The 13,098-nt window shown below is 34.6% G+C and overlaps 1 protein-coding gene across 1 annotated transcript in view; it reads left to right on the forward strand.

Moving 5' to 3' along the window:
• The window catches only part of LOC149410634 (putative fatty acyl-CoA reductase CG5065), a 53,208-nt gene that overhangs the window by 25,840 nt on the left and 14,270 nt on the right, over positions 1-13,098 (forward strand). Inside the window, exons 3-5 of the mRNA XM_089648116.1 lie at positions 10,865-10,995; positions 12,672-12,759; positions 12,879-12,951. Coding sequence (XP_089504242.1) covers positions 10,865-10,995; positions 12,672-12,759; positions 12,879-12,951 — 292 coding nt within the window. The remainder of the gene's footprint in view (positions 1-10,864; positions 10,996-12,671; positions 12,760-12,878; positions 12,952-13,098) is intronic.

Raw genomic sequence — 13,098 nt, forward strand, 5'->3', positions numbered from 1 at the left:
CGATAGTGGTTCAAATGGCAGGTAATCTGGGTTGCTCGAATCAGCCGTTGGCGCTAGTGAGTGGCATATTTTACCATTTTGCCAAAACGTTTTGAGAAATCGTTTGCATACTGTGCCATATTTATAGAACCTAGAAATATGGGATAGGCGGAAAAATCTAGGTGAATTCACTGGCTTTAAACTGAAATAAGTGGTTTAATATGTTTTCATATTAATATTTTGAGGAATGGTATTAATTAAATAATATGGTAAATGTATATACCTATGACACCAATCACTCCAGTGGATAAGCGAAGTTAAGGAAAAGTGAAGCGTGACTTCGTGGCTGTTGGGGTATTTTATAATCATTGACGTTGACACACAAGAGGTCAATAAACACATATTCACTGTAACTTTAGTATTTATTCCTTAAACATAAAACTCTTTTATAGCGGAAATTTTGGACGAAAAATTACTCAACGTAAGTGTGGTGACCATAGATAAAGGAAACAAATAGATATATTGCATGGAAGCATACCGATTGCTGCCGGGCTACGACCAAATTGCACGCACTATCAAAGCGGTTATCTAATAAAAATGCGGGCGACGCTGTGCATTGATGTAATTTGCAGTAGTATGAGGGAAAGATGTTGGCGAAACTAATTTTTTAACTTTAACTTATAATAATATAACATACAAGGTGTCCGGGGGTAAAGTGAATAAGCTTCGGGAGGTGATTCTATACGATAGCACAAATAAAAAAGATGAACAACTTTGTTCGAAATTCCAAAATTGGTAGTTTTCGGGTAAAATAGTGAATTGTTTGTATAAAAAATTGCGTCGGGAAAAAACAATGTAATTTCGATAAAAAATAATAATTTACGTCTACTATCATGTAAAATCACTTCCTGAAGTTTACTCCCGGACACCCCGAGTTAAGACGGTAAAAAAATGCACAAAAGCCAACATACACGTGAGTATTTTGTTCCCAATCATTTTTTACACATTTTCATAGTAAAAATGTACATTCCTATGTATAAAATGTTAAATAAGGTAATTTAAGGGAACCCACAAAACGCCTTTGCTTTGGTAATACAGAGTTTTCCAATAAGAGGTGTTATTTTGAATAGCCCGCTATTTCGGTAGATGTTACTTTTGAAGCCGTCATTTTTAATTTATATACATAATAAAATAAAAGAAGTGATAAGTGATAAGAAGTGATGTGTAGTTTGTGGCAATTGTGTGTTTATGTATATAAAATAAATAAAAATTTAATTTATATACATAATAAAATAACACCTCTTATCGGAAAACCTTATATAAATACTAATAAATTAAGAGTAGAAACAGCTGTTGTGTTCCCACAAACAGTTCTCCAATTCGTCGTGGAAGGAGATTTTAAATAATAGGTTCTTTGTGTTAAATCAGGGATTTATTAATACTTCGCGATTACAATGGTGACTCGATAGTCGACCTAACTAAGAGCTGGCTAAATGAGATCTGAAAACACCAAGTTTATCTGGAAGCATTCTAACTGGCCCTGGCGACTACTGGCTACTAGCTGCCATCTTGTGGACTTCCAAGAAGCTCTGTGCACTGCCCTCTATGAGTGTATCTGTGAAGCACTTAGCTAACTTACTTCCCAACACGTTTCAAACAAAATAAATTACTTGAACACAACATCAAATAAGTTATAATGTAAATTTTATAGTTACGGTATGGTATTATAGTGCATATGTATTAAAACCAGTAGTGTTTAATTAGATCTTAAGTTACGGCGAATGTTTAAATTTTTTACCAATACCATAGATAGGCATAGCATATTTTAGACATCGGATATTTATATGTAGAAAGATGAAGTATCAACTATAGGTGTGGGTGAAGGGAATGGAAAATGAATTATTGCATTTTCAAACACACAGGGCAGCACCGCAGGGAAAAAAATTCTAGGTCTGAGGGCAAATAAACAAACGTTTTTAATTTCTATTTTTTGGGGAATCAGTATCCCTACAATATTTAGACGAAAATTTTCCTAAAAATCGTATTTTCTTAAACGGAAATATTTTAGAATTGTTCAAAAACGAAAAACATTTAAAACATATGAGCTTGACCGGCTAGTAGAACTACCGACTAGACGTCGCGAGTCAAACCTCTGCTAGCTAAGTCCTCCATCATTGCACAAGCAATATTTTCCGCTTAGAAAAAATAAGTTCTGTGTCAGCAATGTGCATCATTTTGATAACTAGCTGGGGCCGCATCGACATTGGGGCCCTACGAAAAACTTTAATGCATTGAGTCCTGTGCCCTCAATGTGTACCATTTTCATACGTCTTTTTATCCTTTGATTTTTTCATCACCAAAGTGTCTAGGGGAGTGGGAGTGGGGGGGAGGGCAGTTGCCCCCTATGCCCCCTGCTTACGTGAATGGTAAGCAGCAAAGTTTATTACCTAACTACCTAAGTCTATGTTTTATAACCTTTATAGGATAATAACATAACAACATAAAAACATTTTAACAAATCAAAAGTGTTGTTATTTTTAACAGCCATAATATATAATGAATTATATGGTACAGATTACATAATTTCACATCCCCGTGTAAGATGGCATTGGTTAACAAAGAATGAACATGTTATTCAACATTTATTATGCCAACCAATGGAGGTGCAATTATCTAGACTTCAACACGTTATTTAACATTTCTTTAACTGCCCTCCACAATATCTACCAAAATCTCGCAAAAGTATTGCGGAATATTTGAAAGATCTTAGCTATACATCGCGAAAAATATAACTGTAACATATCCTAAAATGAATAATTTATATTTTTTATAAGAATTTTTAAAAGTCTTCCAGATATTTTAATAGAACACTACTGCTGACAATTTACAAATCGCGTGTGCACCCCAGTGATGAATTTGGCAGCCACCTCTGGTCTGGAGTTCCAAAATACCTGAAAAAACCCTTGACTCTGCAGAAACGGGCGGTCCGTTTGCTAGATTCTCCTATCGATTGCAATCTTTAGAGCACAGGCGTAAGGTGGGTATGCGGTCCTTGTTCTACCGGTATTACGGTGGAAGATGCTTGGAGAAACTAGCTTCATTGATCCTATCGGCACCGGTGCATAGTTAGGAAACACGCCAAACGCGGCCATCATATGTAAACATATGACATTTGTCACATGAAAATGGGTCGTTTCAATGACTCGTTCATGAGTTAAACAGCTCGGCTGTGGAACGATTTGCCACCTTCTGTGATTCCTCCCTCCTATAACACGGGTATCTTCAAGACCCATGTTCACTCCTTCCTCTCCTCAAAAAGAACCTCCACATCGCACCCCCAAAGGTGGTGTAGTGTGAAGTTAATATTAAAAATATACAGGGTTTTCCAATAAGAGGTGTTATTTTGATATTCAATCGTAAAAGATCAATGGTTTCGTTGCTTGTGTGGAACGTAGCGCCGTTTTGTTGAAAGTAAACGTTGTCCAGATCAATACCATCCAATTCCGGCCATAAAAAATCATTAATCATCTCTCGATAGCGATCCATTCACCGTAACTGATGCTCCAGCCTCATTTTCGAAAAAGTAAGGTCCAATGACTCCGCCGGACCATAAACCGCACCAAACAGTCACACGTTGAGGATAGAGAGGCTTTTCAACAATAACTCTTAGGTTTTCCGAGCCCCAGATGCGACAGTTTTGCTTGTTGATAAAGCCACCGAGGTGGAAATGGGCCTCATCACTCAAGATGATTTGCATTTGATTCACTCAAGTGAATTTTAATAATTTCAATTCGTTGTTGAAGCGTGTATCGTTCCATTTTTATTAATGGCGTAGTTTCTACTTGTCAAATGTCAAAAAATGACAGCTTCAAAAGTAACATCTACCGAAATAGCAGGCTATTCAAAATAACACCTTTTAAAAAAAACACAAATTATTGGAAAACCTGTATATACATGTATTGCGTTATTTCAAAATACCGATTATATTGAAGGCCCTACACATGATTCGATTTGCAGAACCCGGTATGTCAAGTTTCTGCGAGTCTTTACCATTTACAATTTTGAACATAAATATTAAGTCGGATATAATTCTTCGATCTGAGAGTTTTAATAAATTTAGATTTTTCATCAAGTAATTATAGTTTATATTTTCAATGGGAATACCGAGTTTAAAATTAATGTGTCTTAGGAATTTATGTTGAATTTTTTCGATTGAATCTGAATGTAATTTGTAGTGGGGGGACCAGATCGAGGAGTTATATTCGACTTGACTACGAACCAGGGATGTATACAAAATTTTTAATGTTGAAATATTCTTGAAACCTCTGGAATTTCGAAGAATGAAGCCTAGCATTTTCATTCCTTTATTATTAATATTATTTATATGCGATACAAAGTTTAATTTAGAGTCGAAAGTTATCCCCAGGTCATTAATTTCTTCGACAGAGGTAAGGATTGAGTTATTGAGTTTATATGAATGAATAATTGGTTGATTTATTCTGTAAAATTTTATTGAATAACACTTATTTATGTGTTATGAATATGTGTTGGGCACAATGTTATGATAGGTTAGGATACTTACTTAGCCCATAGTTGTGTTAATTGGCTGTTATTGTGTTTGGTTTTTCTAAGTACATTATTGACTGTAATTATGATTGAATAGTGGGTGGCCAAGTTTGACTTTGTTGGTCTTTGAAGGCCAACGCGCCAGAGTCCCTTCCAGTGGTTGAACTGGAAAAGAGCTCGCCAAACCGACCTACCGACGGTAGAGCATAATTCTCCATTCAGGGCGGGGAAAAATATATCCCATCTACATGATGTTTGAAAGGAAGTTGCAAGGTTGTAGAATGAAAGTAATCTGGATAAACCTTGGACTGGCCGTAACAAGTTATATTTGATAAATTTCACAGAGAAATACAAAAAGGTGAAAACTTACCCCCATCGACCAGAACGTAGAATCTATCTACCCTGTCTAAAATAATATGAACGTACGTAGTTATGAGGAACGAACACTGAGTGCCGCGAATGGCGGAGTAGATGAATCAGCCATGTAGCTAGAGGACGGCAGCATCAGGATGTGGCTGGCCGACGGCCCAGTGTGGTCCAGCCAAGAGGAATAGACGGCATCAGAATGTGGCTGGCCAACGGCCCAGTGTGGTCCAGCCAAGAGGAGTAGACGGCATCAGAATGTGGCTGGCCAACGGCCCAGTGTGGTCCAGCCAAGAGGAGTAGACGGCATCAGAATGTGGCTGGCCAACGGCCCAGTGTGGTCCAGCCAAGAGGAGTAGACGGTTAATCCGTAAGTTGCCCTTCCACGAGGCAAGGTGGAACTTAATAATGCTCTGAATCAAAATGCACACGGCGAAAACAGTTTATCGGCAGAAATAATCACCGATCGCTTGGATAAACTCTGATTACCCCCATGGCCACACATGGTGAAAAACGTTTTCATTATTCACGCCATTCGGGGCGAATTGCAATCGCGGGAAATATTACTAGACTTCTAATCTTGAAGCACAAACTGAACATTTCGGTATTAATCACAAATCCATGAAATAACTTTCGATTAGATCCTCAGACCTACAGAAATAATAATTGACCCCCCGACCGGACACCCTGTCTCTCTGCTGTCCGGCCGGGAAGTGCAACCATCTTGAATTTTTTCTCACTTCCTGTTAAAGTTCCTTGTTGCCAGAGCATAAACAATAGACAAGATAAATCACAGATTTGACAGGTTCCTACTTAGAGTAATAATCGTATGTTATTTTCATAACATATGTTCAGATGAAGTTTGTTATGAGAACACCAATTAATTAACCTGTTCAAATTATTTTGTAGACAGATACAATCTTCAGCGCTTTTGATTATTTTAAATATTTTTAAATCATCTGTGAAAAGTAACGCATTAATATCTTCATCAAATATATTTACAATATCATTTATAAACAGTACAAATAAAATTGGGCCTAAATGAGACCCCTGTGGTACACCACTGGTAGCTATAAATTGATTGGAAATGAACAAATTGATTTTTACAAGTAAAACTCTATCAGTTCATTCTAAAAGTTTTCCGTCAATACCGAGCTTACGTAGTTTGATCAGGAGAATTTTATGGCATACTTTGTCAAAGGCCTTGATAAAGTCCGTATATATGGAATCGACTTGAGTTCTGTTAGCTAATGCGTTTGATATATAGTTTTCATATAACGAGAGATTTGTCAGAGTTGATCTACCCGACAAAAATCCGTGTTGATTCGGAACAATGAGATGGTTAATACATGGTGAAATTTTATCAAGTAATAGTCTTTCAAAAAGTTTAGGAATTAAGGATAGCTTACATATTGGTCTATAGTTAGTAACATCACTTTTATTTCCCTTTTTAAATATAGGAGTTAGATAACAACGTTTCCAAATATCAGGGAAGCACCCTGTGTCAAGGGATTTATTAAACAATAGAAAAATCGGCTCAGCCAGTGAAGTAATGCAATTTATCAGGATATTGGGATGTACATTATCAGGTCCAGCCTTTTTGTTTTTGTCTAGGGATTTGATTTTACTTATAACGTCGTTTATATTGATGTGTATGGCAGGGATATGTATGCTCTCGTTAAGCGACGAAGGTGGTATATAATAAATTGTCTGGGATATCTTCGTCATAGACGCTTTTAAAATAATCAGCAAAATAGTTAACTTTTACATTCATGTCAGTACTACTCTTTTCTTTGAAGTGCATTGAAAGGGGTAAACCTTGTTTGTTTTTTCTAAGAGAGTTAACGTGAGTGAAAAAGTTTTGTATATTAGAAGGTATAGAGTTTTCGATTCCATTTATATAATTGAAATATGAATTTCTTGATAGTTTTTTCACATTGAGTTCTATAGTTGTGAAATATCTTGTAGTCGTTAAGAGAGTTCGATTCTTTAAAGTTTTTGTGTGCAATTTTTTTACAGATAACTACTAGGTTAATTAGCTCGCCACTGAACCATTTTGGGAACTTCGCTTCCTTGAAGTGTGAAAGTGGTACAAAGCTTTCAATGGCCTTATTAATAATTTTGTAAAATAATTCAAGATTATAGTTAATAGTATTATTTTGGTGAAGAAATGACCAGTCTTCATTTGCAAGATATTGATTCATGTTAGAATAGTCAGCTTTGGAGAAATTATAAGTTAGGTTAGGAAGAACAGTTGTGTCATCTGGTGAGTTATTAGTAGTGATGGTTATGCTTAGGGCGGGGTGGTGGCAGTCTAGGGGGAGAAGCTCGTCAACTGATTTAGCAATATGGACTGAGGTATCACTGCAGAATACTAAATCCAGCAGCCGATTATTGGTATTGTAGACTTGATTGACTTGATGTAGAGAGAGTAAGTTCGTCATATCTATTATTTCGCGGGCATTTTCTGGTAGGCTTAAGTTGTTATAAGAGTCCTTATTCATCCAATCAATGCAAGGGGTATTATAGTCACCAAATAAAAATTTTCTGGCATCAGGGTATTTATTTTTAAAGGTTTCGAGGTCATCTATGTGGTTTCTGTAGACTGTGATATTGGATCCAGGAGGAATGTAGACACATCCCAGTAGAATTTTGCCTGATTTAATTTTTAGTAAAACGAATACCTGCTCCACATCCAGATGTTTACAAATTAATCGAGTGGATGGCAGTAATTTTGTAACGGATATAAGAACTCCTCCTCCTCTGGTTTTAGTACTAGTGGCTGGATTTCTGTCAAGGCGGTAGGTGTTGTAAGATGAAAATCCAAGTTCCTCGGTGTGAATATCAGGATCAAGCCAAGTTTCGGTAAGAAGAAAAACTTCAATGTGTTGGAGTAGTGGAAGAGTAGTTTGTAGCTCTATGAGTTTGGTACGGCAGCCTCGGATATTTTGGCCGTATCCGATGATGTTTTTGAGTTTTTTGAAGTTGACCTTATTATTGTGGGCTTGTTATTCATATATTTTATTGTTAACCCAACTTCTCCTCCCTTTATCCGAGTTTCCAATTCTTGGCGGAGGTCCGACAAGAATTTTCGTTGGTTCGGTGTTTGGTCGGAAAAGATTTTAACAGTGGAGTTGGTCAGATAAAAGTTCTTTCTCCTGAGTATATTTATTGCTTCAGTGGAGTTCTTTAGAATAACCTTAACGGGCCTTGGTTTATCCGGCCTCACTGCTCCAAGGCGTAAAGTGTTGATAGAGTTAATTTCAATGTTACTATCAATCTTATTCAAGATATTTGTAATTTGTATTTTGTCATCTTGTATTTTTTCTATTTGGTTGAGCTTAGAGCTTTCAGGAATATTTATGATTATTGGCTCTTTTTTTTCTTTCTTCGAGTTCGTCGGCTGCTTCACAAGTAGATACTACTGAGTTAGGTTTATTGGATAATGCTTTAAAAGCTGACAGCTCACCCTCGAGTGCTGCCATTTCGGCAGCCATTTGAGCAATGGTTCCGAGAATAGCATTTGTTTTCGGTACCATTTTTGAGATTTTATCTTTGTTTAATTTGCTTGTTGGGTCAATTATTAATTCAGTGAGGGCCTCAACCGCGTTTCTCGCCAGATTGATGAATCCTTGGGAATCCATTTTATTAACTTAAAAAAGGCTATGCTATAAAATTTCGTACGAAGCAATTGCATGTACAAATGAAGGAGTCATCATTTTTTTAAGAAAAATTTGTATGGCACTGACATTAAAAAATAAGGCTCTCTCTGGAATCATAAGGTTGGCCGTTCTATCATTACACACAGATATACTACTATTGATTTGTATTTTTTGACATACTTCGTATTGTGGCGCAACTTGCGATTTTTGCAGGCTTGCAGTGTAAATAAAATATTGTAAACTAGACAAAGCATACTCATATGTAAAGCATTTAAGCATTAAAATGAATCATCAACATAAAAATGTTTTTTTTTCAACTTTGAGGATTTAAAAAAAAAAATCGCAAGTTGCGCCACAATACGAAGTATGTCAAAAAATACAAATAAATAGTAGTATATCTGTGTGTAAGGATATAATGGTCAACCTTATGATTCCAGAGATAGCCTCATTTTTAATGTCAGTGCCATACAATTTTTTTCTTTAAAAAGTGATAACTCTTGCATTTGTACACGCAATTGCTTCGTACGAAATTTTATAGCATAGTAATGATCAGCAGAATCCATTTCTAGCCAAAAAAATACCCTTGAAAATTCAAGTCTCTATGTTTATGAAAGGCGATTTTCAGCCCACTGTGCGTCGGAATAATAATAATTCGCTTCGCGGTCCAATATGTTGGGTTCTGCAAGTCGGATCGTGATTAGGGCCATGCTAGGGCCTATTATTGGATTTGAAAACACATAACAATATATTATACTACTATAGATATATACAATACTTCTTATTACTTCCTAGATGTCCTTAATCCTAATTACATTATTATTATAACTAATAGTAATGTTTATCGAATGGAAATCTGTTGACAACAAAATGAAAAATCGGGTATAGTCTGAATTCTCGACAAATAAGTTCCAATTTTTTTTTTAAATATTATATATTGTAGGTAGGTACTTAATCGCTTGTCTGAATTCTCTATACAATCACTTTCAATATTTAAAAAATGATGATATCACTCTTTATAGAGTTCATTGAACCAAAGTTACAGACAGAGCCACAATCAAAATTTAAAAAAACATTTATTGCACAAAAATACAGAGTTCAAAGGGTTTGCTTATAGGTTACATCCTATTTCTTCCAGCTAACCCAACAAATACACATATATTAAATAACCCTACAGTTACATGTTAACAAATATATGTAAATATAAAATAAAAAAAAACAGAGGTATTTAATTTATATAAGGTATTCATTTAAAGTGTAGTGACATTTGTTTAAAACAAATGTTTTTATTGATGATTTTAATTTGAGTATGTCGGTTATTTGTTTGATGCTACGTGGAAGGTTGTAATATACTTTAATGGCCATGTAGTGTGGTCCTATTTGAAATATAGTTTTGTTTGCTTTTGAGATTAATAAGTTTTCTGTAAGCCTTGTAGCGTGTTTATGTGTTGAGTTTTTCTGTGGGAATCGAAATTAGTATTTTTTATAATTGTAAGTAGCTGATCTAGAGATTTAAATCCAGGGATCTCGAGAACCTGGATACTGCAATACGCAGTTTTGTGAGTGCACAAACTTATCCTTAACATAAAAATTATTTTAAATATACACATATTTCATCTCACTTTTGAAAGTCATAGTGAAATATGCCCTGACTAAGAAAGCATTCGGATAGGGCATTTTGCACTCAAGAGTAGATTGAAAGCAGAGTGCGATTACACTATGGTATGCGTAAGCTTACCCCGTCAAGTATACGCAATCGAGATGCATGTGATCTTATTAATACACGAAAAAGTAATCAAATAGTACAATAGTACAAAAATTCTAATTTAAAAATTGCATATGGTTGCCCCACGTGACTCTACTACTGAAAAATGCATCAAACGAATAAATTTTATTACATAGTAGCTTTGATAGTCTGTTCAGTTTGGTGAAGTTTTCATGCCATTTCTCCTTTTCGTTTTTATTATCTATTACTTCTACCCCACCACGCGTTGCTGTAGCTCATTCTGTCAGTGCAGATAGAGAAACAATAGCACGTTTCGCTTTTACAGCTGATGGCACTGTTATTCAAAAAAGCATGTTTTTTCCTGTCACAAGTGACATCTGTATAATATATGTATATAAAAATACACGCGTATTTGAATGCAAAGTTTTGTCAAAAAATTGAAAGCAATCAGTGAAGAACTTTTGGAGATTTAAGGTTTTGACAAACGAACATTAACATTTTTATTTATATAGAATCATTAGGAATCGGTTACTTACTGACCCGGTATTTTACAAAATAATTTTTTTTGCAGGTTTTATGGGTAAGGTTCTCATAGAAAAATTGCTGTGGTCCTGTCCCGACTTGGAGAGAATATACTTGCTCCTGAGACCGAAGAAGGGGAAAAGTGGGGAAAATAGGCTACAGGACCTCGAGAAATCTCCGGTAATTCATTACGTTGCTTATACAAGGACTATTGTATGGATTTTAATTTTGTAATTTTTTTTACTTTGTATCCTAGTTATTTTTTTTCGCAAATGTACACTCCTGTTTCATCCACAAGCAAATGCTTTTAATGGAAGTGTAGTATAAATTAAAACAGTATGACTTGTAAAAATTGTATATTTATTGTAAAAAACACAAATAATAAACAAATACAAATACAAATAAACAAATAAGAATAAATAATTGATAGTCCTGCCATCCTTGCCACTATTAAACTACATGTGCCGACTAGGAATACAAGACAAAATATAACATTCTTTCTTAATACATACTCGACCAACTATCAGACACACTCACTGACCAATAGGATGCATGATCTGGGCAACAAGTATGGTGGTGCTATTGATTTATTTATTAACTCCATATATAGAACTAAGCATAATTTACACCAACACTTTGTTGAATCCTACAAATTAGAGTAGCGCTGGTAAATTAGTTTTAATGATTTGTCTTATATGTAGTGTTGTTGTAATTTCTTTTTTACTTTATGTTACTCTTACGCTTTACTAATATTGCTTCATATTTTTTAATATTTTCTCATTATACTTGTAATCACAATTTTACAAGTGTGTATTTTGTACCTTCTTTAAAATGGATTACATCTATTTACTGTCAATATCTGCTGTATAATACATATTCTGCTATGTACACTGCATCATGTATCACTTCTATGTAAAAGCCTTTTTAGGTGTATATATATATAAATAAATAATAAGAACGGTCTGAATTCTCAATCTTGCAGTATTCCAATACTTTAATATAATTAAACTTTTTTTAAGTACGGTGTAATAATAGGTGTCTATAATACAAAAAAAGAGCATATGCAAGACACTATCTAGGTTACAATCATACAAAAATATAGCAGCCAACTATATATGGGAATTAGTTGAGGATAATATTGGTAGGTAATTCTTAAATTGAAATATGAGATAGTTAAAAATGACTGAAAATAATCAGGAATCTCAATGATCAGAGTATTGTCCTGTACAACAGAGGTCTTGGGTTCGATCTCCAGTTGCATCCGTAACCTTTTTATGTTCTGTGTCTTGTTCTGATCATGTTTAGATATATTATATTGATGTATAGAACCTTCAATAGTTACTCAAATAATTTGAATAACACACACACACACTGCAAACTCAATAATAATATGATAGCACATATTTATAATTTTGAAAAGAAATTCTAAGGACGGGTTGTTTCAGAGAATTTGAACAATTCTTCAAATTTCAAAGTTAATTTTCAAGGTCTGTGAAAGTTTTTTCAAAGTTCTATTTTTATTTCAGTTCTATCAAGTAACTGACCTATAATAATATAATAAAAGAACTTGAATAGGACAATCACAGAACTCGCAAATTAACGTTGAAATTTGACGAATTGTTAAAATTTCTATGTTGATTTTCTACTTCTGTGAAGTTTCTATTTATCTTCTGTTATTATTTCAGTTTTGTGAAACAATTGGCTAATAATAATATAATAACAGAAATTGAATAGAACCTTCACAGAACTTGAAAATCAACTTCGAAATTTGATAAAATGTTCAAATTTTCCGAAACAATCCATCGTTAATAACCAAATATTCAATATTTACCAATTTTATTTGGTTTCAATTCCAGTTATTTGAGAGATTGAGGACCAACAGAGGGAAAGTATTCCTGGAGAAGGTGAGCTGTGTAAATGGAGACGTCACACAAATGGGACTGGGTAAGATTTTGAACACGGACCACCACACAATTCTGTCTTGGTGCAAAAAATTATCTTCCACTGGAAATACAGTATTGTTGAACATTTATCAAAAAAATCATAATTTTCACATGTTTCAGGCCTCTGCCCAGAAGACAGGAAGATTCTCATAGACTCTGTCAATATCATCTTCCACTCAGCGGCTAGCGTGAGGTATTTTATATCTTTTATTCTCAACTCTCAACTTCAAGAGATCGGCATAGCTTTTACTGCCTAGTATTTCTAGGTCAACAAAACTACTATTAGCTCCCAAAGTAATTTCCATCATGAGCATTAATGCTTTAAAATATCCAGTTACTG

The sequence above is a fragment of the Hesperophylax consimilis genome, chromosome 27 (genome assembly GCF_061612785.1).
Source record: "Hesperophylax consimilis isolate HC1 chromosome 27, BYU_Hcon_1.0, whole genome shotgun sequence".
Taxonomy (NCBI): Eukaryota; Metazoa; Arthropoda; class Insecta; order Trichoptera; family Limnephilidae; genus Hesperophylax; species Hesperophylax consimilis.